Consider the following 26,098-nt stretch of genomic DNA (forward strand, 5'->3'; position numbering starts at 1 on the left):
CCTGTTGCCTCACGGCGCCGAGGTCCCAGGTTCGATCCCGGCTCTGGGCCACAGTCCGTGTGGAGTTTGCACATTCTCCCCGTGTTTGCGTGGGTTTCGTCCCCGCAACCCAAAGATGTCCAGGCTCGGTGGATTGGCCACGTTAAATTGCCCCTTAATTGGAAAAAGTGAATTGGGTACTCTCAATTTTTTTTTTTTTAAAGTGCTTAAGGCCTCTGTTGAATAACACCTAAAAGGTAGGCCCTAAACTCCTCATAACCAAAATCTATAAACAGTTGTGGGTCAGGCGAACTCTATGATGTACTTTGGTGTTCTCTAAACCCTGGCCCATAACATTTGCCTGAAGACTAATGTCAGGGTAACTGGCCTGTAATTCCATTTTCTCTCTCCTCCTTTCCTGAATATCTTTTACTATGAAATTTATAATTAACCCTTGGAATTCTGCAATCGTTCTGTTTAACACTCTACTTTTTTATTCTTCCAGCCAAAGTGAACAGCTTCACATTTTCCTACAATAGACTCCATCTGCCACTCACTCAACCCATCGACATCCGCCTCCAAGCTTCTTATGTCTTTGTCACAACATATTTTCCTACCTATCTTTGATTCGTCTGCAAATTTAACTACCATGCCTTCCCTCCCCTAATCGAAGTCAATGATGTGACTATTTTTTGCATGGACCTCAATGATTGATGCATTATAAAGGTTGAGTTCTCTGTCTCTTTCTTCCCACTGCTTCTCTTTGCTCAAATTGTTATACTGCTCTATTGCCTCTACTTTAAATTTCCAAATCTCTCTTCACCTGATACCTCACCTGACCCCACGTCACAGATATAGAACGGTACAGCACAGAACAGGCCCTTCGGCCCCCGATGTTGTGCCAAGCAATGATCACCCTACTCAAGTCAACGTATCCACCCTATACCAGTAACCCAACACCTCTCTCCCCCCCCCCCCCCCAATTAACCTTATTTTTTAGGACACTAAGGGCAATTGAGCATAGCCAATCCACCTAACCCGCACATCTTTGGACTGTGGGAGGAAACCGGAGCACCCGGAGGAAACCCACGCACACATGGGGAGGACGTGCAGACTCCGCACAGACAGTGACCCAGCCGGGAATCGAACCTGGGACCCTGGAGCTGTGAAGCATTTATGCTAACCACCATCCTACCGAATGGGAAAGATACAAAGACCAGAAAAGGGCCACAGAGCAGCTAATGAGAGCTACTAAAATAGATTATGAAAGGAAACTTGCAAGGGCCATCAAAATCAATAGGAATAACTTTTATTGTTACACAAAGGGAAAGCAGGTGGTCAGGAGCCCACAAAAGACTGAAAGTGAGGGCGTTGTCAGTGATTGTGGGGAAATGGCAGACATGTTGAAGAACTAATATGACTCGGTATTCACAGTAGAAAAGGAAGATAGCATTCCGAAGTCCCGAGGATATCAAAAGTGGATTGGGGACAGGGACTAAACAAAATTAACTTAGGAAAAACATAGATGATGAGGAAATTAATGGAACTAAAGAGTGACAAATCTTCAGGCCTGTTGGTTCCTGTCCGAGGATGTTAAAGGAAGTAGGAGAGCACATTGTAGACACCCTAACTATAATCTTTCAGAGTTCCCAGAAGTCGTCCATCTGGATTGGAAAATGGCTCATGTCACTCCACTTTTTAAGAAGGGCGAAAGAGGAAAACTAAGGAATTACAGACCACAGGGAATTACAAACCAGTTAACCTGACATTTGTGGTTAGGGAATTGTTGGAGTCTAGAATCAAGATTAGGGTAACTGAACAGCTTGAAAATTTTCAATCAATCACGGAGAGCCAGCATGGATTCATGACGGGTAGATTTGGGGTGGGATTCTCCGCCGACGGGATTCTCCGTTTTGCCGGCGCCCGGGGTTTCCCGAAGGCATGGGGCTGTCCCACAATGGGAAACCCCATTGACCAGCAAATAGCGAGCATAACGGAGAATCCCGCCGGCGGTTCGAGGCAGAAATGTGGCGCGGCGAAGGGGAGAATCCAGCCCCATGTCTGACAAACCTTATTGAATCTATTGAAGAGGTAACTAATAGTAGACAGGGGAATCTCTATGGATGTTGTTTATATGGACTTTCAGAAGGCAGTTGATAAAGTCTCACAGAAGAAACAGTTAACTGAGGTAAAACCGATGGAATGGAGGGCACATTACGGACTTGACTGAGAAATTGGTTGAGTGGCAGGCGACAGAAAGTAGGGATGAGTAGGTACTCAAACTATCAGGATGTGACTGGTAGTGTCCCACAGGGATTGGTGTTAGGGCCTAAATTGTTCACATTATTCATTAACAACTTGATTAACAGCACGGAAAGACATATATCCAGATTTGCTGATGACATAAAGTAGGGTGGCATTGTCGACAGTGTCGATGACTGCATTAAATTACAAAGGGATATGAATAGATTAGGTGAATGGGCAAAACTGTGGCAGATAGATTTCAATGCAAGCAAGTGAGAGGTTATCCATTTTGGACCAAAAAAGCATAGATGTGCGTACTTTCTAGATGGGATGAATCTAAATTCAGTGGATGTCCAAAGAGACCCGGAGGTCCAGATGCATAGATCTGTAAAATGCTACGACCAAGTGCAGAAAATAATCAAGATGGCTAATGGAATGCTGGTCTTTTATCTCGAGGACTGAAGTATAAGGAGGCAGAGGTTATGCTTCAGCTTTACAAAGCCTTGTTCAGACCCCACTTGGAGTACTGTGAGCAGATCTGGGCACCACACCTTGGGAAAGAGTTTTTGGCCTTGGAGGGAATGCAACGTTTACAAAAATGATGGTCTGGAGTCTCCGGTACCCCAGCCACGTGTTTCTCGGTGGTGCCCTGTTCGCTGCCCACAGGATTCTTTACTCCCGTCACTTTTCAATGGGTTTTCCCACTGAAGCCATGCCGCCGGCAAACCGATGAGCGGGAATGTGTTGCCGGTGAAACCGGGGAATCTCAACAGCTGGAGAATTCCAGCCAGTACCTGGACTTCAGGAGTTAATTTATGAGGTGAGATTATACAAATTAGGCCTGTTTTCTCTAGAATTCAACGTTAAGGGGTGATCTGATCGAAGTCTTCCAAGATATTAACAGGAAAAGACAGATAAACATAAACTGTTTCCACTGGTTGGAGATTCTAGAACTCAAGTCCACAATCTAAAAATGAGGGCCACACCATACAGGAGAGACATTAGGAAACACTTTTACACACTTAGGTTGGGAATGGTTTGGGTCTCTTCCACAAATGGCAATTGATGCTAGATCAGTTGCTAATTTTAAGGGCACTATTCAGTAGCCTCATTGAGCTTGAATTAGAGCGCGGCAAGGCCAGTGAATAGCGGGAGAGGCCAACAACGGGAACCGCGCCGGGCGTCAATCCGTCTGCCATGCAACGGGCACGCTTCTGTAGGCAAAATTGGGATTTTGCCGTAGCGTGGCGAGAAACCAATTATCACCACTTGAGCCCTATTTCCACATCATTAACGGGAGCCACCCCATATCCAACGGCCTCCTGTGATCCAGCCACCTCCCCAGCAAGCGGTCACACTGCTGCCGATTAGTACTCCTTTTGAAAAATGTGAATCTGGCGGAAGGGCTGCCGTGGGCATTCGAGAGGTGAGTAGCCATCATCACTCTCAGGCAAAGGGACCGGGAGCACTGGGATTGTTGCCCTTGTGCATGGTGGGGTGGGGGGGCGGGACACCCTAGACTGGGGTGGTCTGCCATGGGGAAGGGGGGGGCGGAGCTGGGGGGGTAGAGGTGGTCCGCTGGGGGGAGCAACACCGTGGGACTCTGCAATGCCAACACCTGGATCAAGTGTACCTGTTACGGGAGCAACCCCTGCCCCTGCCTGTCTGCCCCACCGACTACCCATAATCACCACTGACTGTGGAGGCCTCTGGTCATGCGACTGAAGGATATTGCTAATAAGGAATTGTCAATCGGAGTTAAGTGAGCACTTCACAACTCCCAAGTGGATTCCTGCGATTAGGCATGCCATGTAGCATGTAGGAGTCATTGGCTAGTATCCCAATCAGACCATGATGTCTGCTCATTCTGCCCGAGGCAACACCATGAACGCAGCAGCCAACATCTGGTCTCGGGTCCGGTGAGCGGGGCCCCCCGCTGCTGCTGGGTGTGCATCGGCAGGGCGATCTGGGGGAGGTAGGAAAATAAATGGTGGAATGGAGGGTCCTGGGGTGGAAGCTACTGGTACTTGTCAGTCTAACACCCTCTCCCTATTCCTTACAGATATTGAGCGGTATGGATGGTACTTTGCACCCCGTGGAACTTGTTCAAGTGGTGCTGCTGGGAGGCCAGGCGCCAGAGATGGTGGTGGCAGCAGAGTCGACAGACACTTGAGGCGGTAGCCCATGTGCAGTACCTTGCTCCACACCCTGAACATCTAGCTGCCAATCAGGCCAGGGTGAGACCCCAGAGGGGGAGGCCCACAATGGCCCAAGGTGTAGAAACATCACTGGCAATTCGAGCAGATGATGGACAGCGCGTGCCGCAGGAGGCTCCGTCTCAACAAGGAGATGATGTGGCGCCTGTGCCATGTCCTCGCGGACTTTGCACCACGTGGAGGATGAGGACACCCGCGCCCGGTGGCCCTCAAGGTTACCGTGCCCTGAATGTTTACGCCTCTGGATTATTTCAAGTCTCGAGGGGGGGGGGGGGCGCGTGTGGCATCTCTCAGGCTACAGCACACAGGTGCATCCGACAGAATGCCCCATGTCCAGGGGCTGATAGATTGCAAGCATGTCGTTTAACATGGACCGGGTTATCTGGGAGTGCCCTACGAGAACAGGAAGGGGTTCCACTCCTTGAACAACTAGCTCGTGTGTGACCATCATAGAGAAATACAGCACAGAACAGGCCCTTTGGCCCACGATGTTGTGCCGAACTTTTGTCCTAGGTTAATCATAGATCATAGAATATTGGACACTAAGGACAATTTATCATGGCCAATCCACCCAAACTGCACATCTTTGGATGTGGATCAGATCACCAGATGAGGATCACCTTCCAGAGAGACTTCCCAGGGAGTGTGCATGACAGCTACTTCCTGGGGCAGTCAGATATCCCCGGCCTCTTCGAGGACCACCTTAGGATGGGTGTCTGGCTCTTCGGGGATAAGGGAATATGCTCTGCAGCACCTCGGCAATGCCCACTTGTGACTGCAATAAGTTCCGCAGAGCCTCAGCCATTCCCATCTGAGTCCAGGACATGTCCCACAGAACCTCATCAAGGTCAGCCTCGTATTGGGTCATATCCCTCATCGAGTCGGACAGTCTACCAAGGCCCTCAGCCATGGCCGTCACTGACTGTGCAAAGCCTTGGATATCTTCACTCACGCTGCTGACACCATGCACCAGGCTCTCCACTGCAGTTGCTATCCTAGTTTGCCTCGGTCCCACGCATTCCCGGTGACATCTCCTGCGCCTGTAGCCTCTGGGATTCCTCTAATTGGCCAAGGGCCTACTAGAGTATTGTTCTGAATGTCACGGCCGCACTTTAACGTCTCCATCAGCTCCGGGTAAACATGTTCCACAGGCTCAGCACCTGACTGGGACCCAGCAGAGTCCTGGGATCTAGCTGACCTCCGATTGGTCTCTCACCTGGGTGTCCCTCAACTGTGTGGGGCTCACCAAATATGCCCCAGAAGCCTGAGGTGTGTGTATCTGCACAGGTGGAGGGTGGGGATGACAGCTCTACCACGACTATCATGGTGACATCCTCGGTGCTCTCCTCCGAGGTGGTCTCATGGCGGGTGACAACCCTGGATGAGTAGGTGCTGTCGGCTGGAGGTCATGCGGGAGAATGGACATGTGGTCAGTGAGAGGGATGATGGGTCAGTCTGAACAGCATTAACAACTCATGTGTGACAGTCCATCTGGGCAGGGCGGTGGCTCCTCACCTCTGTGGCAGGCACCAACCTCCGCATTGGTGGCCGCTATGTCCTCGGCCAACCCCAGAACCTCCAGGGCCCGATCTTGAAGGTGGTGAGGATTCGAATGCCTGGCACCCCGCCACCAGTCTGGGCCCTCTACAAGTGATTGTGGGACAGTTTCTCCTGCAGAGACAATGAGAGGGCATTGTTAGCCGCATGAGTGGTTCAGCATGGCTGGGGGGTGGGGCGTGGTTGGGGAGGGGGCTTGGGATGTGGGGGTAGAATGTTCCGGGGAGGGGTTTGGGGAGGAGGCAGTGTGGGCGGCCCGGGACATAGCCCGGTGCTGGGGGGGGGGGGGGGGGGGGGGGTGAGGGTGGGGGGGCGGCAGTGCTCGGTGCAGCTCATGAAAGGGGGGCAGTGCCAACTCACCCGTGCAGCCCGGTGCAGGCCGTTGACCTTTTTACAACACTGGGTGCCAGTCCACCCGGTCACGCTACCCGAGCTGACGGCCGTTGCCTGGGACTTCACCCCAGGCATCACTGTCTGCCCTGTGGGTCACCCTCCGGGACGCTTGGGGGAACAGGGGATCTCTCCTGGCCTCCATCGCCTCCCCAGGTCTGTGTCTGCAATTCTTAGGGTCTGACGTCTCAATGGAATGGCTGCGAGCTGAGTGGGGCTGGCTGTGCAAGTGCTGTTTAAGTGCTGCTCGGCCTTGTTAGCGGCTAGTTGCCGAGCACGGTCCCGACGAATAACCTCGCGAGCCTTCATTTGTGGCGTGAAGCCCGTGGAGCCTCCATAAGTGGACCAATTAACTTTGTATTGCAGTGATGGTCTGGCCGGACTGAGCCTATGCTAGTTCCTGCTCGCTACTACACTTACAAACATTTTGGCTGAATCGTGCCCTAAATCAGAGATAGATACATTTTTGTTAAGCCAAAGGCAGGTATATGGAGTTAGGGCACTGAAGCCCTGGCCCTGCTAACATGCTAAGATGGCACTGTAAAGCCAGCAGGTGGACTCCCAGGTGTGCAAAGGTGGCAGGGTCAGGCTGGCTGGGTGGCACTGCATGGTCAGGCCTTGAGGGGCCATGCCCAGGAAAGGAGGGTGGAGAGGGGGATTGTGAAGTGTGTGGATGCAGGGCAGATACACGGGGCCTCTAGGGAGGTTTGGGGGGTGAAGGGTTTGGGTCCTGGTAAGGGGTGGGGCCCTTGGGGACCACATAGTGGGGTGTCATCACTTGGGGGGTGGGGGTGTAATGCCCATGTGTGTAGGAGGGTGGCACTGCCCGTGGGTGTGGGGGACTCTCAAGCTCACTTAGAGATTGGGGCACCATTTCAAAATGGCGGCCCTATCTCGGAGGAGCCGGTATGGTCAGCGAGTTCAGCTCGCCGGTGATGAAAATAATTTGAAGTGTGGGCTCAACCAGTGAAAAACTCCCCAGGGCCCAAAACGTGACTCCTCGGTAGATAGCAGTGGGGAATTCGCCGGTGGAAACTCCCAACAAAACCCACCACAAATGACACTTGAAACTTTTCCATTAAATCACACCCTTTGTCATTTTACAGACTTTTGTGGAAGCATTATCAGATAATTATACCACACTCATGAAAGTATCTCTGTCCTAATTTTTTTTAAAAAGATAAACGTGGTGTAGAATCGCATCAGCAGTAAGACCAGATGAACACCTGAAACTCTCATTACTCATAAGACCGACCTCTCACGAAAATGACTCTATTGGTTACTGGGCAACTGATTTCTTATAGCCATGATGTGGAGGTGCCGGCATTGGACTGGGGTGAGCACAGGTGTCTTGCAACATCAGGTTAAAGTCCAACAGGTTTGTTTTGAATCACTAGCTTTCAGAGCACAGCTCCTTTCTCAGGTGAGTGATTTATTTTAGAACAACTGCTTCTGCATGAGGTGGCTAACTCTGTATGTGGCTTCTGCCTACAAAGGGGAAATTTTCACTTGGTGACAGTATCTGGGAGGATACAGAGAGCAGCAGTGTTAAGCTTTGCTGTTACTATTTTATGAGGACGTTTTGGTTTGCTGTCGGCGCAGCTCTGATGCTCCTGGTATAATCATGGAGGTCTAAGTTATAAACTAGCAATTTGGGGTTGCAGTCTTAACCTTATCCTAACCACTTGTCTACTCGGCATAGAACATCAAATACAGAAAAAAGCTATTTGCTCTGGGGGTGCAGATTTTTAAAAAAAAGTATTTTTACTGAAGTTTTTCATTTGAACAAACACACAACAAAACCAGAGGAATACGGGGGGGGGGGGGGGGGGGGGGGGGGCAGAGCATCAATAAGGCTGATCCAATACAACTTTACACTCAAACTGGTGCCTCTACATGGACCACCAGAGAATAAAGGAGAAAAGGATGAAAAAAAAGGATGAATGACAGGTGAGGTGAGAGTGACTGTCCTTCACATCAAGGCAGCATTTGACCGGCCGAGTATGACCTCAAGGAACCCAAGCAAAACTGGAGTCAATGGGAATCGGGGGAAAGCTCTTCGCTGGTTGGAGTCATACCTGGCACAAAGGAAGACGGTTATGGTGGTTGGAGATCAATCATCTCAACTACAGGACATCACTGCAGGAGTTCCTCAGAGTTATGTCCTAGGCCCAACCACCTTCAGCTGCTCATCAATGACTTGTCTTCCATCATAAGGTCAGAAGTGGAGATGTTTGCGGATGGCTGCACAATGTTCAGCACCATTTGTAACTCTTCAGATAATGAAGCTATCCCTGTCCAAAATGCAGCAAGACCTGGACAATAGCCAGGCTTGGGCTGACAGATGGCAAGTTACATTTGCATCACACAAGTGCCAGACAATGACCATCTCCTGCAAGAGCGAATCTAGCCATCACACCTTGACATTCAATGGCATTACCATTGTTGAATCCCCCGCAATCAACATCCTGGGGGTTACCATTGATCCAAAACTGAACTGAACTGTCCATATTAATACTGTGGCTACCAGGGCAGGTGAAAGACTAAGAATCCTATGGTGAGTAACTCACCTCCTGACCCTCCAAAGCCTGTCTACCATCTACAAGGCACAAGTGAGGAGTGTAATGGAATACTCTCCACTTGCCTGGATGAGTGCAGCTCCAACAACTCAAAAAGCTTGACACCATCCAGGAAAAAGTAGCTCGCTTGATTGCTCCCCCTTCCACAAATATTCAAGCCCTCCACTACTGGCGAACAGTGGCAGCCATCTGTACCATCTACAAGATGCACTGCAGTAACTCACCAAGGTTCTCGAGACACCTTCCAAATCCACAACCACTACCATCTAAAAGGACAAGAATAGCAGATACCAGCGAATCTAACCACCTGGAGGTTCCCCTCCAAGTCACTCACCATCCTGACTTGGAACTATATTGCCGTTCCTTCACTGTTGCTGGGGAAACATCCTGAACTGCTGAAGGACAGCAGCAGTTCAAGAAGGCAACTTATCACCACCTTCTGAAGGAGACGTAGGGATGGGCAATAAATGCTAGCCTAACCAGCGACACCCACAGCCCGTAAATCAATTTAAAAAGCAACATGTAAAAAGGTGCACAGCTTCCCTTGTGGCGATTGTTTGCAACGTCAAGAACAAAGAAAAGAACAGCACAGGAATAGGCCCTTTGGACCTCCAAGCCCATGCCGACCATGCTGCCCGACTAAACTACAATCTTCTACACTTCCTGGGTCCGTATCCCTCTATTCCCATCCTATTCATGTATTTGTCAAGATGCCCCTGCTTCCACCACCTCCTCCGGCAGCGAGTTCCAGGCACCCACTACCCTCTGTGTAAAAAAACTTGCTTCAGACATCTACTCTAAACCTTGCCCCTTGCACCTTAAACCCATGCCCCCTAGTAATTGACCCCTCTACCCTGGGAAAAAGTCTCTGACTATCCACCCTGTCTATGTCCCTCATAATTTTGTAGACCTCTATCGGGCCTCCCCTCAACCTCCGTCGTTCCAGTGAGAACAAACTGAGTTAATTCAACTGCTCCTCATAGCTAATGCCCTCCATACCAGGCAACATCCTGGTAAATCTCTTCTGCACCCTCTCTAAAGCCTCCACATCCTTCTGGTAGTGTGGCGACCAGAATTGAACACTATACTCCAAGTGTGGCCTAACTAAGATTCTACACAGCTGCAACATGACTTGCCAATTCTCATACTCAATGCCCCTGCCAATGAAGGCAAGCATGCCGTATGCCTTCTTGACTACCTTCTCCACCTGTGTTGCCCCTTTCAGTGACCTGTGGGCCTGCACACCTAGATCTCTCTGACTTTCAATACTCTTGAGGGTTCTACCATTCACTGTATATTCCCTACCTGCATTAGACCTTCCAAAATGCATTACCTCACATTTGTCCGGATTAAAATCCATCTGCCATCTCTCCGTCCAAGTCTCCAAATGATCTAAATCCTGCTGTATCCTCTGATAGTCCTCATCGCTATCCACAATTCCACCAACCTGTGTCGTCTTCAAACTTACTAATCAGACCAGTTACATTTTCCTCGAAATCATTTATATACACTAGAACAGCAAAGGTCCCAGCACTGATCCCTGCGGAACACCAACAGTCACAGTCCTCCAATTAGAAAAGCACTCTTCCATTGCTACTCTCTGCCTTCTAGCACCTAGCCAGTTTTGTATCCACCTTGCCAGCTCACCCCTGATCCCGTGTGGCTTCACCTTTTGTACCAGTCTGCCATGAGGGACCTTGTGAAGGCCTTACTGAAGTCCATATAGACAACATCCACTGCCCTACCTGCATCATCTTTGTGACTTCATCGTAAAACTCTATCAAGTTAGTGAGACACGACCTCCCCTTCACAAAACCATGCTGCCTCTCATTAATATGTCCATTTGCTTCCAAATGGGAGTAGATCCTGCCTCGAAGAATTCTCTCCAGTAATTTCCCTACCACTGACGTAGTTCAGTGGCCTGTAGTTCACTGGATTATCCTTGCTACCCTTCTTAAACAAAGGGACAACATTGGCTATTCTTCAGTCCTCCGGGACATCACCTGAAGACAGTGAGGATCCAAAGATTTCTGTCAAGGCCTCAGCAATTTCCTCTTTAGCCTCCTTCAGTATTCTGGGGTAGATCTCATCAGGCCCTGGGACTTATCTACCTTAATATTTTTCAATTCGCCCAACACCTCGTCTTTTTGGATCTCAATGTGACCCAGGCTATCTACACACCCTTCTCCAGACTCAACATCCACTAATTCCCTCTCTTTGGTGAATACTGATGCAAAGTATTCATTTAGTACTTCGCCCATTTCCTCTGGCTCCACACATAGATTCCCTTGCCTATCCTTCAGTGGGCCAACCCTTTCCCTGGCTACCCTCTTGCTTTTTATGTACGTGTAAAAAGACTTGGGATTTTCCTTAACCCTATTTGCCAATGACTTTTCGTGACCTCTTCTAGCCCTTCCTGACTCCTTGCTTAAGTTCCTTCCTACTTTCCTTATATTCCACACAGGCTTTGTGTGTTCCCAGCCTTCTAGCCCTGACAAATGCCTCCTTTTTCTTTTTGACGAGGCCTACAATATCTCTCGTTATCCAAGGTTCCTGAAATTTGACGTATTTATCCTTCTGCGTCACAGGAACATGCCAGTCCTGAATTACTTTCAACTGACACTTGAAAGCCTCCCACATGTCAGATGTTGATATACCCTCAAACATCCGCCCCCAATTTAGGTTCTTCAGTTCCCGCCTAATATTGTCATAATTAGCCTTCCCCCAATTTAGCACATTCACCCTAGGACGGCTCTTATCCTTGTCCACCAGCACTTTAAAACTTACTGAATTAGAACATAGAACATAGAACAGTACAGCACAGAACAGGCCCTTCGGCCCTCAATGTTGTGCCGAGCCATGATCACCCTACTCAAACCCACGTATCCACCCTATACCCGTAACCCAACAACCCCCCCCTTAACCTTACTTTTTATTAGGACACTACGGGCAATTTAGCATGGCCAATCCACCTAATTGTGGTCACTGTTCCCGAAATGCTCCCCTACTGAAACTTCTACCACCTGGCCGGGCTCATTCCCCAATACCAGGTCCAGTATAGCCCTTTCCCTCGTTGGACTGTCTACATATTGTTTTAAGACGCCCTCCTGAATGCTCCTTACAAACTCTGCCCCGTCTAAGCCCCTAGCACTAAGTGAGTCCCAGTCAATATTGGGAAAGTTGAAGTCTCCCATCACAACAACCCTGTTTTTACTCATTTCCAAAATATGTCTACCTATCTGCTCCTCTATCTCCCACTGGCTGTTGGGAGACCTGTAGTAAACCCCCAACATTGTGACTGCACCCTTCTTATTCTTGATCTCTACCCATATAGCCTCACTGCCCTCTGAGATGTCCTCCCGTAGTACAGCTGTCATATTCTCCCTAACCAGTAGCGCAACTCCACCACCCCTTTTACATCCCCCTCTATCCCGCCTGAAACATCTAAATCCTGGAACGTTTAGCTGCCAATCCTGTCCTTCCCTCAACCAGGTCTCTGTAATGGCAACAACATCATAGTTCCAAGTACTAATCCAAGCTCTAAGCATCCTCGAGAGTTCAGGATAAGTTCCTCACATCATTTTCGGGTGAACACCAGAACGTAACTCCCTCAACTCCAGCTACACCAATGGCACATGAAAAATGAAACATTGCGACCCCTCTCGCCTTGAATATCAGACCCATCTGTACCCTGGCGGGAGCCAATCAAGGATTCTTTAACCACATCATAATAATAAAAATATATAAAGTTCGCGAGAACTCCATTCCTTGGAGGATATTTTACATTTACCACAAAGTGCAACAAAATCCCCACCCTCAGGCACAGTACAGAGCGATCATCGATCCCCACATTCATACAGAGAAGACCAGCAGCTATCGATTGGACTATACTCAGTTTGGTCAGCACCTCCAAACAACCTAATCAACACAGGACAAAAGGAAATGGAAAAACTACCAGCAGCAGATCTCAGGATAAGAAGGACCAAGGCACAACCATAGATCTGTATTCCTTTGGCACATGCCCACAACTGTATAAAAGAGAAATGGCTGTTCGTTTAGGGAAAGCCATGATGTGGAGATACCAGCGTTGGACTGGGGTGAGCACAGTAAGAAGTCTTACAACACCAGGTTAAAGTCCAACAGGTTTGTTTCAAACATGAGCTTTTGAAGCACTGCTCCTTCCTCAGGTGAATGGAGAGGTATGTTCCAGAAACATTTATATAGACAAAGTCAGAGATGCCAGACAATGCTTGGAATGCGAGCATTTGCGGGTAATCAAATCATTACAGATCCAGAGATAGGGGTAATCCCAGGTTAAAGAGGTGTGAATTGTCTCAAACCAGGACAGTTGGTAGGATTTTGCAAGTCCAGGCCAGATGGTGGGGGGTGAATGTAATGCGACATGAATCCAAGATCCCGGTTGAGGCCGCACTCACGCGTGCGGAACTTAGCTATAAGTTCTTGCTCGGCAATTCTGCGTTGTCCCGTGTCCTGAAGACCACCTTGGAGAATGCTTACCCGGAGATCAGAGGCTGAATGCCCTTGACTGCTGAAGTGCTCCCTGACTGGAAGGGAACATTCCTGCCTGATGATTGTTGCACAATGCACGTTCATTCGTTGTCGCAGTGTCTGCATGGCCTCACCAATTGTGCATTAATGCGCCAATAAACCAAGGATACATTAACACTTGAAAACTCAGCCTCTCAGGATGTCCCTGATAAACGGAGATGCAGATTTTGTAGAACTGCCAACATTAACAAGTATCATAGAGCTGTACTTGCTTGAGGATTATCTGTCTTTCCAGTCATCTTTTCCAGTCTGTTTGCCTGGATATAGATCATGTGACTCATGAACCAAAGAGTTCCATGCTGGCAAGAGCTACTTCACGGACGAGAGGAGTTAGAGTATGGCCAACCCTGAATCAAATTTGAGAATTTGTTTTCCTTATGTGAAAATAATTCACTGTTTGCCCACCTACTGTTTAACTGTATCTGCAGCATGCCACCAATGTTCATCATTCAAAGGGGAATTACCTACTTTGCTGCAAATAGCAAAGGGAATTACATTAATTTTGATAAAACTGATTAAAACAAGAAACCAAATACAGCAAAGCACATTTATTTTTAATCAATGTTGCCAAAGACATATTCCTTTCAAAGGATGACACAAAGAGGCATTGTGGTAATTTATGTCTACATGGAAGTAATCGAGCAGTGCAGATCGGGTGCTTGGATTTCATCCCATTGAAATGAAAATGAAAATTAGGCAGTTCTATTATAGACAGGTGATGTACTCCACCAGATTATGACACAGACACTGAAGAGGAAAATCCACCTCATCTTGCACAATTCCACATAAAACAGGCTTCCATTTATAACACACCTCATCACCTCTTTCAGAAATGCCTCAGTGATTCACACACAATGAATTACTGAGGTGCAGTGACTCATGTCAGCAAACGTACACAGATTGAATTGAAACATTTTCTGCCAAGATCTAATTAAAAAATGTAGAATTCTTCATGTTTATAAGCTGTAAGTAAAATTTGTGGGCAAATTCTGAAGCACTTATCATGTCATTGCTTACCTCTGGTACATTTTGCAGAAAGCTGCTGAATGTTAAAAGGTTGTTTTGCAGATCTGACTTTTTACAGTTTTAATGTGCAATCTGCCTAGGCCAGCGCAAGCCATACTGTTGCTTTCTCACATTTAGTATGCAGTGGCATAGCTGTACATATTAAAGTTAGAAGCATAACTTGAGAAGGGAAAATTAAGCAGCTTGCAAGTCAATTAATCATCAAATTGTCAGCATTAATGACCAGAACAAATGCAAATACTTCAAAATAATTCACTATTTTTAGTTTATTTGTGCCACTGATTCAACCCAGAATTACATTTATTAAAATAAAATATGCATTTAAAAAAACATCAAATTTCACCTGCAAATACTTTTGGAAATGTTATCACGGGTGTTAGTGTGAAAGCTTACATTTCACATGGAGGTGTTATTTAAGTGTAAATTTATCACTCAGAACAGACTGAACACTCCATGCAGCTGCCATAGATTGCAGAATTACTGTTGGGCTTTTAAGTCGCCCCCAGCTCTTCCAGACTTGTAGACAAATGTGGCTTTGTAACTCTAACACACATTGGACAAATTTGATGCACTTTGATTGTAAAACCCGCCCATAAACTGGTGACAAAAACAAATTGTCTTTTTGGAGATTGTGACTTTCCCCACCCCTAAACCCAAACTAACTTCAGACAAGGAGTGTCTTTCCCGGGGGCCCACCAGTGGGCTCACCATTTAAATCCATCATGGTGGAGGAGGAGCTGCAGCAGCAATAATGGTGGAGTACGGGGGCCCAGTCGGTACCACACTGCATCAGGCTTCATTCGTCCATATGGACTTCATCATGGAGCATCACCTGTGTTAACTATGTGCACACCAAATGAATGCTCCCTTTCCTGAAAGACTATCACGAGTATATGAAACAATGCATAAGACAACTGAATAGTGCATTTCAAACAAACCGGATGTGACTTTCTCTATTGGCCTCCCCTCATGAATAAGTGTGCCTTCATCATGCCTATCCTAGGCTGGATCTAAGTGCTGGTGATGTAAGAGGTAGTTGGCTGCTCAGGTTGTACGAAAGCATTGTAGGACTGAGGTAGGCCTCAGCTCATTGCAACTGGCTCCAGAGAGTGAGTTGCTGCTGTTGTAACCCTGCAGCATGTCCTGAGTAGCCTGGTCTCACTCCCATCATATGCTGATGGGGCACTTTGAGTGGGACAGCAGAGTTCTGGTATGTACAGCTGCCAAAAGACCTAGAACTATGAGGCCAATAGAGTTGAACATGTTGCCATTCCACTGGGAGCATGATGCACCACTGTCCCTCTACATCTCATCCCAAAGCAATACTGGAAAGGGGAACAAGTAGCACCAAGGAGCAAGCAAGTTGGCGATTGGTTTTGGGACAGAGGTGAACGGAGTGGCTACAGACTGTTGGCTTTATGGCTCAGTTGTTCTTCTTCATCCTTTACTTCCATTTCATCCTCTGTTAGATGTATGCCCACGAAACCACCTCCTTTGTTTCCTCAGTATGGTATCCCTCATTGCAGGCTTCTGTTCCAGCAGTGGATCTGCAGGCTAGGATTACAGAATGTAAGAAAGAAAAAAGCTAAAGGGGTGGAAAGTTGTGTGTGCGAGGATAAGGCTGTCAGTTGAGGTGCCTATGGCAATTGTGATGGGATAGGTGCAATGAGGCATGTCGGGGGGCAGGGGGTCAAGTGCTTTGGGTCTGTGCTGGATAGGTGGCATGAGTTAGGGGAATTGCAGATGTCTTTACTGAAAGATAAGTGTGACGGGCTAGTAGATGGAGTGTTATTTTAAGAGGACAAGGTGGCATACTGGTGCCTCGGGTCACCAAGGAGGAAAGACTGGTGGTGTGGCATCATCAGCTGTCATGATGAACTGTGAGGGAGTTGGGAGTTTGCGTCATTGCATTGAGTGAAGTTAATGCCAGCCTTTCTGCTGTCATCTCAATTAATGTTGAGGTCCTATTAGGTAAAAGGAAAATCCAGGAGCATGAGATACCTGTTTTGTAATTCTTCAGCCTGCTCCTTACCATTGTTCCCAGTGGGCATAACTGTCACCAAACCTAGCATGATGATGCCAGTCTGGGCTGATGCTGTGGTTGAGAGATACCTTCAAATTATTTGGTAGAAATTACCACCAAAACAACTTATTAACTGCTTACCTTGTTGGGCAGTGTTCAGTGGCTGGGTGTCTGTAGAGGTTTTCAAAAAGTCTTGCCTTCGTGCGGCACAGTGGTTAGCACTGCCGCCTCACAGCTCCAGGGACCAGGTTCAATCCTGCCCTTGGGTGATTGTGAAGTTTGCACTTTCTCCTCGTGTTTACGTGGGTTTACTCCCACAGTCCAAGGATGTGCAGATTTAGTGGATTGACCATGTTAAATTGCAACTTAGCGTCAAGAGGTTAGGTGGGGTTACTGGGTTACGGGGATAGGGTGGAGGCATGAGCTAAAATAGAGTGTTCTGTCCAAGCCCCAATGCAGACTCGATGGGCCGAATGGTCTCCCTCTGCACTATAGGGATTCTATGTACCTAGGAGGGAATTGCTAACCACTGCCCGTGGATTTCCCGATGGCTTGGGGTGCCCACATTTGCCGGCTGCCAGGACAGAGGATTCCGCTGCTAGCGGAGGTCCGCTGCGCCAGAACCGCGTCCAGTATCTATATTCAAGTTTCACCAGAGGTACATCCAACATCATTCATATTAACTTACCTCAGGAAACATGCGTGCGCCTCTCTCTGCTGGTGGATAATGTAACTTTATGGCTATACAACAACCCATGATTTGCCTTAGGGCTTACTGTGTTACTCTTTTATTTGTGTAAGGCAATTTGAGATCTATCACAGTAACCTGCCTTTAACCCAAGCTGGCATACACAGTGGTAACATTTTATTCTCACCCAAATACCCATTAGATTTGTAAAGCAAATACACTTCAACTTTAGACTGGGTTATCTATTCAAGATCTTATTTATGTCAGAGAGAGTTTGTAATAATTTTTAGGTGCTCTTATTATGGCCAAGGAAACAAATTACAGCCCTAGCAAGGACTGCGTTAAACAACACCTCGAGTTGGACTTTGATAATGATATGGTACAAGTCCATTTACAACCTGACTTTCATGACAATTGGTCACAAGCGGTGACCAATGTTTGGTTAATTCAAGGAATCATATAATTTCCATTGTGGACAAAATTGAAAACTGCACTGCCAAGATCAGTTTTCCAAAGAACAGCAGTCAATTCAGCAGCTGTAGCCAGAAGATTCTCAACATCAACCTTCTGTTCATAATGGTACCATGATATCAATTCCCAACTTAATTCTAGGTAAGAAAAGCATCTTTGCGTCAAAGATTTAAAATAAAGCAGTTTTTTGTTCAATAATTGGATCAATAAAGATTTACTTTATTCAGCAGCATAGCTGGATAATCCACTGATTAACATATTCAGACATTTTACTGGCAGAATCACATGCCTAAATCTATAATCAAGGGATCCTGCATGCAACAAACAAAATAAAACAAATGTGAGACTCTCACTCTATAAAATCTGAAAAAGCACCGATAATAGGTTCAATTCCACAATTAACAAAATGTACAAAAGATCAATCTGGTTTAATGCGGCAATTAAATGAGATTTGTAAATTGTGTTTCTCAAACATGATGACTCATTCTTCATTTCACGATTACCAGGTCTCATGTATATGTTCCCTCTGTCAGTTCTCCTTTCTTGAACAGGCACTCGGCTACATGCTGCTTGGTACTTTCTGCTGTCTTTTCTTCGAAGGAATGCCTGTTTGACGGAATTCTTCCCTCTCCTTCAGATATTCCTGTTTACATTCTTCATATAATGCTGAATCTTTATAACTTAAAAGAACAAGACAAACAACATTATTTTAGCACAAAACTAATTTGTAGTAAAATACAATGGAAAAATAAACCAAAATAAAACATTTGAAACATACCGTGAACAAGAATTACCTTTTTACAAGCACTTTATAGTCTCCAGGCAGCACCAAAATGTTTTTCTATTTTATTAAAAGTAATGTTTTCCAGGTAGTTTGGAAATTAGCAGACATTTGAGAATTCACACTTATAATTGTTCATTTTCAGTGCCATAGAGGTAGATTGGTCACCGATGGTCAAACACTAACCTTCAAAACTAAGAATACCAGCAATCTGACTGTGGAAAAGAGGATAAGATTCTGCTGTATCAGAATCCAGTAGTCAAAATGTTAGGAAATTTATTTTCCTTTTAACAGTTTACATATGTGTATGGTAATTAAAATCAAACATTTATGACACCCCGAGGTATATGCTTTTATATGCTATTGTACTAATGCTATATCCTGAATGGATGTAGCACACTATGGCAATAAGTGGGCGTTTAAATATCAGGGCATATTACATCTGAATTTCTGCAAATTAGTTCTAAACACGTATCATTAGCACCTGTATTTGGACTCAGTGTTGTGCCTTGCATGCACAAATAATGGCCCAGATTTTGATTTCAAAATAGAATGAAGCTAATGGCACTTTCTGTTATTTATGAGTAAATGGTACAGCTGTTTTCAATACGATTTAGATACTTTAATTGCGGTTAAATCGGATATCAAATAATCGCTGTCTGGGTTTCACCAATACATTGTTAGCCTCTGAAAACAGCATCTTGCTTTCTGCCTCAACATGGACATGCGTTGAATTGCACCAAGTGGCTGCGATAGAGCAATAGGTAAACTAAATTCGTCACAGTAAATTAACTCTTGCCACTTCAAGTGTAAGTACCATTTTAATTGCACTGTAAATGCTAATTACTGCCATTCGACCTCTATGGCACTGAAAATGAACTATTATAAGTGTGAATTCTCAATCCTTCATGCTTAATTGTTGAAGACAAAAAAATATATTAATTTAACTTTTAAAATATTCTCCCACCTTTCCTTCCTCCTCTTTATTTTTCTTGATTTGACACTGAATTCACCTATTCTAGTTTACACATCTTTCTCAGTCCTTGCGCTGCTTCTTTCTCTAGCCTTTAATGTGATTGGTTAAGGAGATTGTGTTCCATGTTCTCTCAGGTCCCAGATGCTTTTATTGTTGTTACAGGTATTAGCTCACTTCCAATGATCCAAGCAGATTTCTGTCAAGATCCAAATGTCCATGGGCAAGTAGAATTGTTGGCTGGCAACATTACATACCCTGCTGCACCAAAATGTAGCCCATTATATTGCACTTCGTTATTCATAATATCCATATTTGTAATTTACAATGTGACACAAATTTTTAATACTTCACAACAGTATGTACATTTTAATGGTGAGTCCCATGGGATTTACCCGGTGGACCATACCATATGAAGTGAAAATGGACTTGGACTGGTGAAAGATCAAGGGTGGGAATTTCTGCGTAACCCACTGTGTGCTTTTCAGCAGCAAAGGCAGCCCGCTAGTAGGATCTTCGGGTCCCACCGTTGTCAATGGGATTTCCCGTTGAGTGCACCTCTTTTCGCCAGGAAACACGAGAAGGGGGTGCGCCGCTGGCGTGATCAGCCGGCAAATTCCGGCCCAAGTTTCTAAAATGTCTGTCTTTTTAAGCAGTCATCATGCCATGATTAAATTTAAAATGTGCTTAAAGATTTTCTAAATCATGAGTTGTACGAGGGGAACATTGCTTCTCCTCTTTGGATGAGTGACAAAACTAACAAAAACAATTATGAATTTTCAAAATTATGGTCTACACTACTTGCATAAAGTCAATGTGTCATTAACATTTATGCTTACTGTGTTTGAAAAGGAATTAAAATAAACTGGTTAAAGAAAACCATCCCCACGTAAGGCAAGTGTTAAAATTACTGATCGCTTTTCAATAACTTAACTCAGCGTTACCCAAAAGTAGAAGATATTTTAAGAAAATTTGATCTAACAAGATATTGTATGGAAGCCAACTTTGATCTTCATTTACAGTCTAATTAAATTGGTATTTCAATAGGAGACTTGCAAAAATTCTGTTGGGGGCGCACTCTGCCTGCGTGAATTGGAAGCAATTTCCAGCCAAGCGGGCGGTATAACCGCTGGAGCCCGAATAAGCGCGAAAGAACCTGATGATGATTACTTAGAGAATATGATGATTACTTAGAGAATACCTGCTCCCCCACCACTCCCTCCCCCATCCCAGTCGTCACATTTTGGCGCCTTTTCGGGTACAGGGAGGGAGAATTCAGTATGTCCAAAACCCAACAGCACATCTTGTGGGCCACACACTCAATCCCGCCCTTCCGAAAAGCGACTGGGAGGAGGCGGCAGAGGCAGAGAGTGCTGCTAGCCTTGCCAGGAGGAGACAGCCGGTGATCCCGAGGGGGGGGGGGGGGTCACAGATGAGGCCTCTGCCCTGAGAGGGACAGTGTGCCTGGAGGGTTCCAAAGGCCATGGTGCAGATGTCTTTTAGTTGGGGCGAGCACTGCTATTCCCCTGCTTCCTCTGAGTGGTGCTGCATTTCTGAGCAGCGCCAACACCTGGTGGATCAACGATTGAGCCATCCCCTTGATGATACCGCTCATGAGGGTTTCCAAAGGGACAGCCTGGGTGGACTCTCACATCACTAGAGGCTCTCTGAACATTTATAGGACACAGTGAGCACTCAGCAGTCTGAATCAGCAGGAACCTGTAAGTAGCACCAAAGGGGCGCATTTAAATAACATTCTGCAGCAATAGATATCTGAACCAGGCCACCCCGATCCCAGGGGGGAACATCCCGAATCCACGGACGTGACACCCAAATCGTTCCCTGCTATTGCCCCCAGCCCAGGCAACCATCCCCAGCAAGTGCGCCAATGTTTTGAGGCTTCTTTTCGCCTCTTGCACTCTCTCCTTCCCTCAATAGTCCAGTCCCTGCTTGTTCACTTCTGCCTGAAAGTGGTGGAGCAGCACGGAGGGGTGGAGCACGAAGAGTCCAACCTGTTAAATCCATGCAATCAATGGTTTTGCATGACCCCGTTGGCGCATGGTGTAAACTTCGCTAACGCCGCCAGCGCCAGCGGCGAATTGGAACATGGCGACGGTTTCGGCGCCTGGAGCAAATCTCGCGTTTTCACTTACATGCTATTCTCCGCCCGATCATAATTCTCAATGCTGGCAACGAGACGCAGAGAATTCAGCGTATAATGAAAAGATTTTTTTTTTGCAAAAACAAGGACTGGTTGTATATATAAATATCTGATTTTGATAGAAACAGAGGTTTGACCAGACTAAGAGAAAAATAAAGTCTGTTTTCACACCATATCAAAGTTGCAGCACACTCTAGACATTTATTTTGGCACCGGCAAGTCTCCTTCGCTCAGTTTTGTACGCAAAGTGAAAGTTACTCTTTTCTGGCCATTTGCAGACAATAGTAATGTCATACATTTTCTACTTAATGTCTCACACCTGGTTAACCTTTTTACAAGTCTTAAAGCAGTTTCATTTCTCACACCTTTTATCTTTAAAAATCTTCAGATAAAATTTCAGAAATTCCCAGGACTTACAAATTCAATATTTTTAACCGTGAGGCTGCTTGATTGAATACACATAAATATGTATTCAGCAGGTTATATATTAAATAAAACAGCAGCATAAAGTAAATGTGGGGAAAAAAAAGAGTGGCAAAATAATCTTTGTTAGTGAAGAAAAAATCCTAATGGGGAATATTATTCTGATCTTACTGTGTTTCAAATATTTATTTCATAGAATCCCTACAGTGCAGGAGGTCATTCGGCCGATCAAGTCTGCACTGGCCCTTGGAAAGAGCACCCTACTTAAGCACACACCTCCACCCTATCCCCGTAACCCCATTTAACTTTATTTTTGACACTAAGGGGCAATTTAATGTGGCCAATTCACCTAACCTGCACGGGCGCAATTCTCCGCTCCCCACGCGGCGTGGGAGAATCGCGGGAGGGCCCCCCGACAAAATTCGTGCCCCCCTGACGCCCCCCGTGATTCTTCTCCCCCTGCTCGGAAGAATCGGCGCTCGCCGTTTTTCACGGCGATTCTCCGACCCGGATGGGCCGACCGGCCTGCCGTTCGTGACCGTTTCACAACGGCAGCAACCACACCTGGTCACTGCTGTCGTGAAACGGGTGAGATATGCCTGTTTGAGGCTTGTGGGGGGAGTACAGGGGAAAGAGCACCACGACTGTGCTCGGGAGGGGACAGGCCCGCGATCGGTGCCCACCGATCATCGGGCCGGCGTCTCAATCGTGACGCATTATTTCCCCTCCGCTGCCCCGCAAGATCAAGCCGCCACATCTTGCGGGGCGTCTGAGGGTAAGACGGCCACAGCGCATGCGCGGGATCGAGCTGTCAGCGTTGTGACGTCAGCCGCACATGCGTGGGTTGGAGCTGGCCAACTTACTCATGCGCGGCTGACGTCATTAGGTGCGCCGGCCGCGTCATTCTCGGCGCGACGCCCCCGCAGCCGAGATTTACTGAGTGCTGCTCCTAGCCCCGCCGGGAGGGGAGAATAGGGGGCGATGAGCGGCCTCCGAGGCCGTCGTGAAACTCTGCCGAATTCACGACGGCCCTCCCGATTTTTCCCGGGAGCGGAGAACTCCGCCCCACATCTTTGGGCTTGTGGAAGGAAACCAGAGCATCCGGAGGAAACCCATGCAGACACAGGGAGAAAGTGCAAACTCCACAATCACCTGAGACTGGAATTGAACTGTGTGTAACAACAGAACTCGTGCAGGTCAATTGCAAACAGATGAATGACTGATTCACTCTGAGGACTGTGGGAAAGAAAATGTGACGGGGATAGAAAGGGGGGGGGGGGGGGGGGGGGGGGTGGTGCTGGAAGTGCCCCAGAGGGCAGGGACTTGGTGCAGAAAAGTAGCAGAGGGAAACATGCACTATTTCTGTTGTATAAACCCCAAGCCTTCAAGGAAGAGTAGGAAGCAGATACTTTGGTCAGCCACAGTTAGTTTACAAGCAGACTTGAGATAGTATGAAAAAAAGTAACTTTTCTCGAATGCAGAGGGAAATGAGAGTTAATACGTCAGTGGCTGACCCCATGTACTCTAAAACTCCCCAGAAAACGGAAGGTTTTCCCACCAGTCATCAAACTGGACCTTTTTACAATTCACATCCATCACACAGTAATAAATGACAGTATCTCACTGCTACACTCTTTACAAATGCTCCTATTCCTGGCTGTGGTTTGAAGCTGAGTTTCTCCTCCCTCGGGTCTTCCCACTTTCTTGGGTACTTTATTTGGAAACTTCATGGATGGCATATGCGAAGTACTCCACATCGGCAGAGGTGACTCCAGCGACAGAGATTCGACCATCCTTGGTCATGTAGACGGAGAATTCCTTTGTTAAACGCTCTACCTGGTCCTGTTTCAATCCTGTGAAACAAAACATTCCAATCTGGTCGGTGATGTGCTGCCAGTTGTGGATTGAACCTTCTTTCTTCAGGTTTGATACCAGCTGGTCTCTCATACCGATGATGCGGTTTGCCATTCCCTTCACCTCCTCTAACCATTCTTTTCTGAGATCGGCTGTGTTCATAATGGTTGCAGCAATGCGTGCTCCGTTCATCGGCGGGTTAGAATACATAGGGCGGATCAGAATCTTCAGCTGTGATTCCACCCGCTTTGCCTCTTAGGTGTCACTGCAGGCTACTGTGAAGCCACCAACACGCTCGCCATACAACCCCATGTTCTTGGCATAGGACTGAGACAGAACCAAGTTAATGCCTTGATCAAGGAAGAAGCGCACAGCCCAAGCATCTTTGTCAGCATTTCCACTTGCAAAGCCCTGATAAGCCATGTCGAAGAATGGGAAGAGATTCCTTTTCTTGACCACAGCTGCCAGATCCTTCCACTGCTCGGACCTCCGGTCTACTCCTGTGGGGTTATGGGCACAGGCGTGAAATAGGATGATCGACTGCACTGGAATATTCAAAATGTCCTCTAGTGCTCCTGCAAAATCAAAACCACAAGTCTTTGGATTTTAATAGCAGTAACCTTTGACTTCCAAACCAGCATCCCTGAAGATAGGTGTGTGGTTGCCCCAGGATGGTTTGGGTAGTTAGACCTCTCAGCTGTTCTTTTAGAACTGTTGCAGAAAATTGGCCCCAATCCTCAGAGAACCAGTTCCTGAAATGGTCTGCACAGTGATATACCTTCCACTCTTAATCACGTCACTGTTGTCACCTAGAGCCAACTCCACACAGGCCTTGTTGAAGTCTGCCAGACCACAAATAGGGAGGTACTCCTTGTCCACCTTCTTTGCTGCTATTTGTGCCTCAGCCTTTCTGACACAGTTCAACACGTACGGCTTGCCGGTGTCATCACGGTATCCACCGACGCCCAAGTTCATTTTCTTGGGGTTGCTGTCTTGCTTGAAGGCTTCGGTAACACCCAATATGGGATCGGGGGGTCCATTTCCACATGTGACCACACGGAACTGGCTCGGGCGGAGAGCGCGGCCAAGCCCGGATGGTACGTGGCTGTGGAGAGGATCCTGCAGCAGTTAAACATCGCCATGACCGGTGGAGTGAAGAGAAGCAGCGACGGAAGGCTGAGCGGCAGTTATTTATCACCTCGGGAAAACCGGCTTGACGAATCTTTACAATAGCATGCAGAATTAGGAAATGAAAGTTAGAATATTTAGTTCAATTAAGTCATGTAGAGAAAGCAAAATAGAGGTATAAAAAAGTTGGGATTAAGAGGTAATAACATTTTAAAAACATTTTATATTTCGAACAACAATTAAAATCTGAAGAAGTGAGACTCCACAGATATAAAAGCTAATTTTCAGTACAGGAGAACAAAGAACAAAGAAAATTACAGCACAGGAACAGGCCCTTCGGCCCTCCCAGCCTGCGCCGATCCAGATCCTTTATCTAAACCTGTCTCCTATTTTCCAAGGTCTACTTCCCTCTGTTGCCGCCCATTCATATACCTGTCTAGATGCCTCTTAAATGATGCTATCGTGCCCGCCTCTACCACCTCCGCTGGTAAAGCGTTCCAGGCACCCACCACCCTCTGCGTAAAAAACTTTCCACGCACATCTCCCTTAAACTTTCCCCCTCTCACCTTGAAATCGTGACCCCCTTGTAACTGACACCCCCACTCTTGGAAAAAGCTTGTTGCTATCCACCCTGTCCATACCTCTCATAATTTTGTATACCTCAATCAGGTCCCCCCTCAACCTCCGTCTTTCCAACGAAAACAATCCTAATCTACTCAACCTTTCTTCATAGCTAGCACCCTCCATACCAGGCAACATCCTGGTGAACCTCCTCTGCACCCTCTCCAAAGCATCCACATCCTTCTGGTAATGTGGCGACCAGAACTGCACGCAGTATTCCAAATGTGGCCTAACCAAAGTCCTATACAACTGTAACATGACCTGCCTACTCTTGTACTCAATACCCCGTCCGATGAAGGCAAGCATGCTGTATGCCTTCTTGACCACTCTATCAACCTGCATTGCCACCTTCAGGGTACAATGGACCTGAACTCCCAGATCTCTCTGTACATCAATTTTCCCCAGGACCCTTCCA

General features: G+C 46.8%; 1 protein-coding gene and 1 pseudogene across 1 annotated transcript in view; both read right to left on the reverse strand.

Moving 5' to 3' along the window:
* Positions 1–17,925: 17,925 nt before the first annotated feature.
* cmc1 (C-x(9)-C motif containing 1) overlaps positions 17,926–26,098 on the reverse strand; it is a 101,375-nt gene continuing 93,202 nt past the window's right edge. Inside the window, exon 4 of the mRNA XM_038797311.1 lies at positions 17,926–18,422. Coding sequence (XP_038653239.1) covers positions 18,302–18,422 — 121 coding nt within the window. The 3' untranslated portion in view covers positions 17,926–18,301. The remainder of the gene's footprint in view (positions 18,423–26,098) is intronic.
* On the reverse strand, positions 23,178–25,113 carry LOC119966099 (annotated as a pseudogene).

This window comes from Scyliorhinus canicula, chromosome 5 (assembly GCF_902713615.1).
Source record: "Scyliorhinus canicula chromosome 5, sScyCan1.1, whole genome shotgun sequence".
Lineage (NCBI taxonomy): Eukaryota > Metazoa > Chordata > Chondrichthyes > Carcharhiniformes > Scyliorhinidae > Scyliorhinus > Scyliorhinus canicula.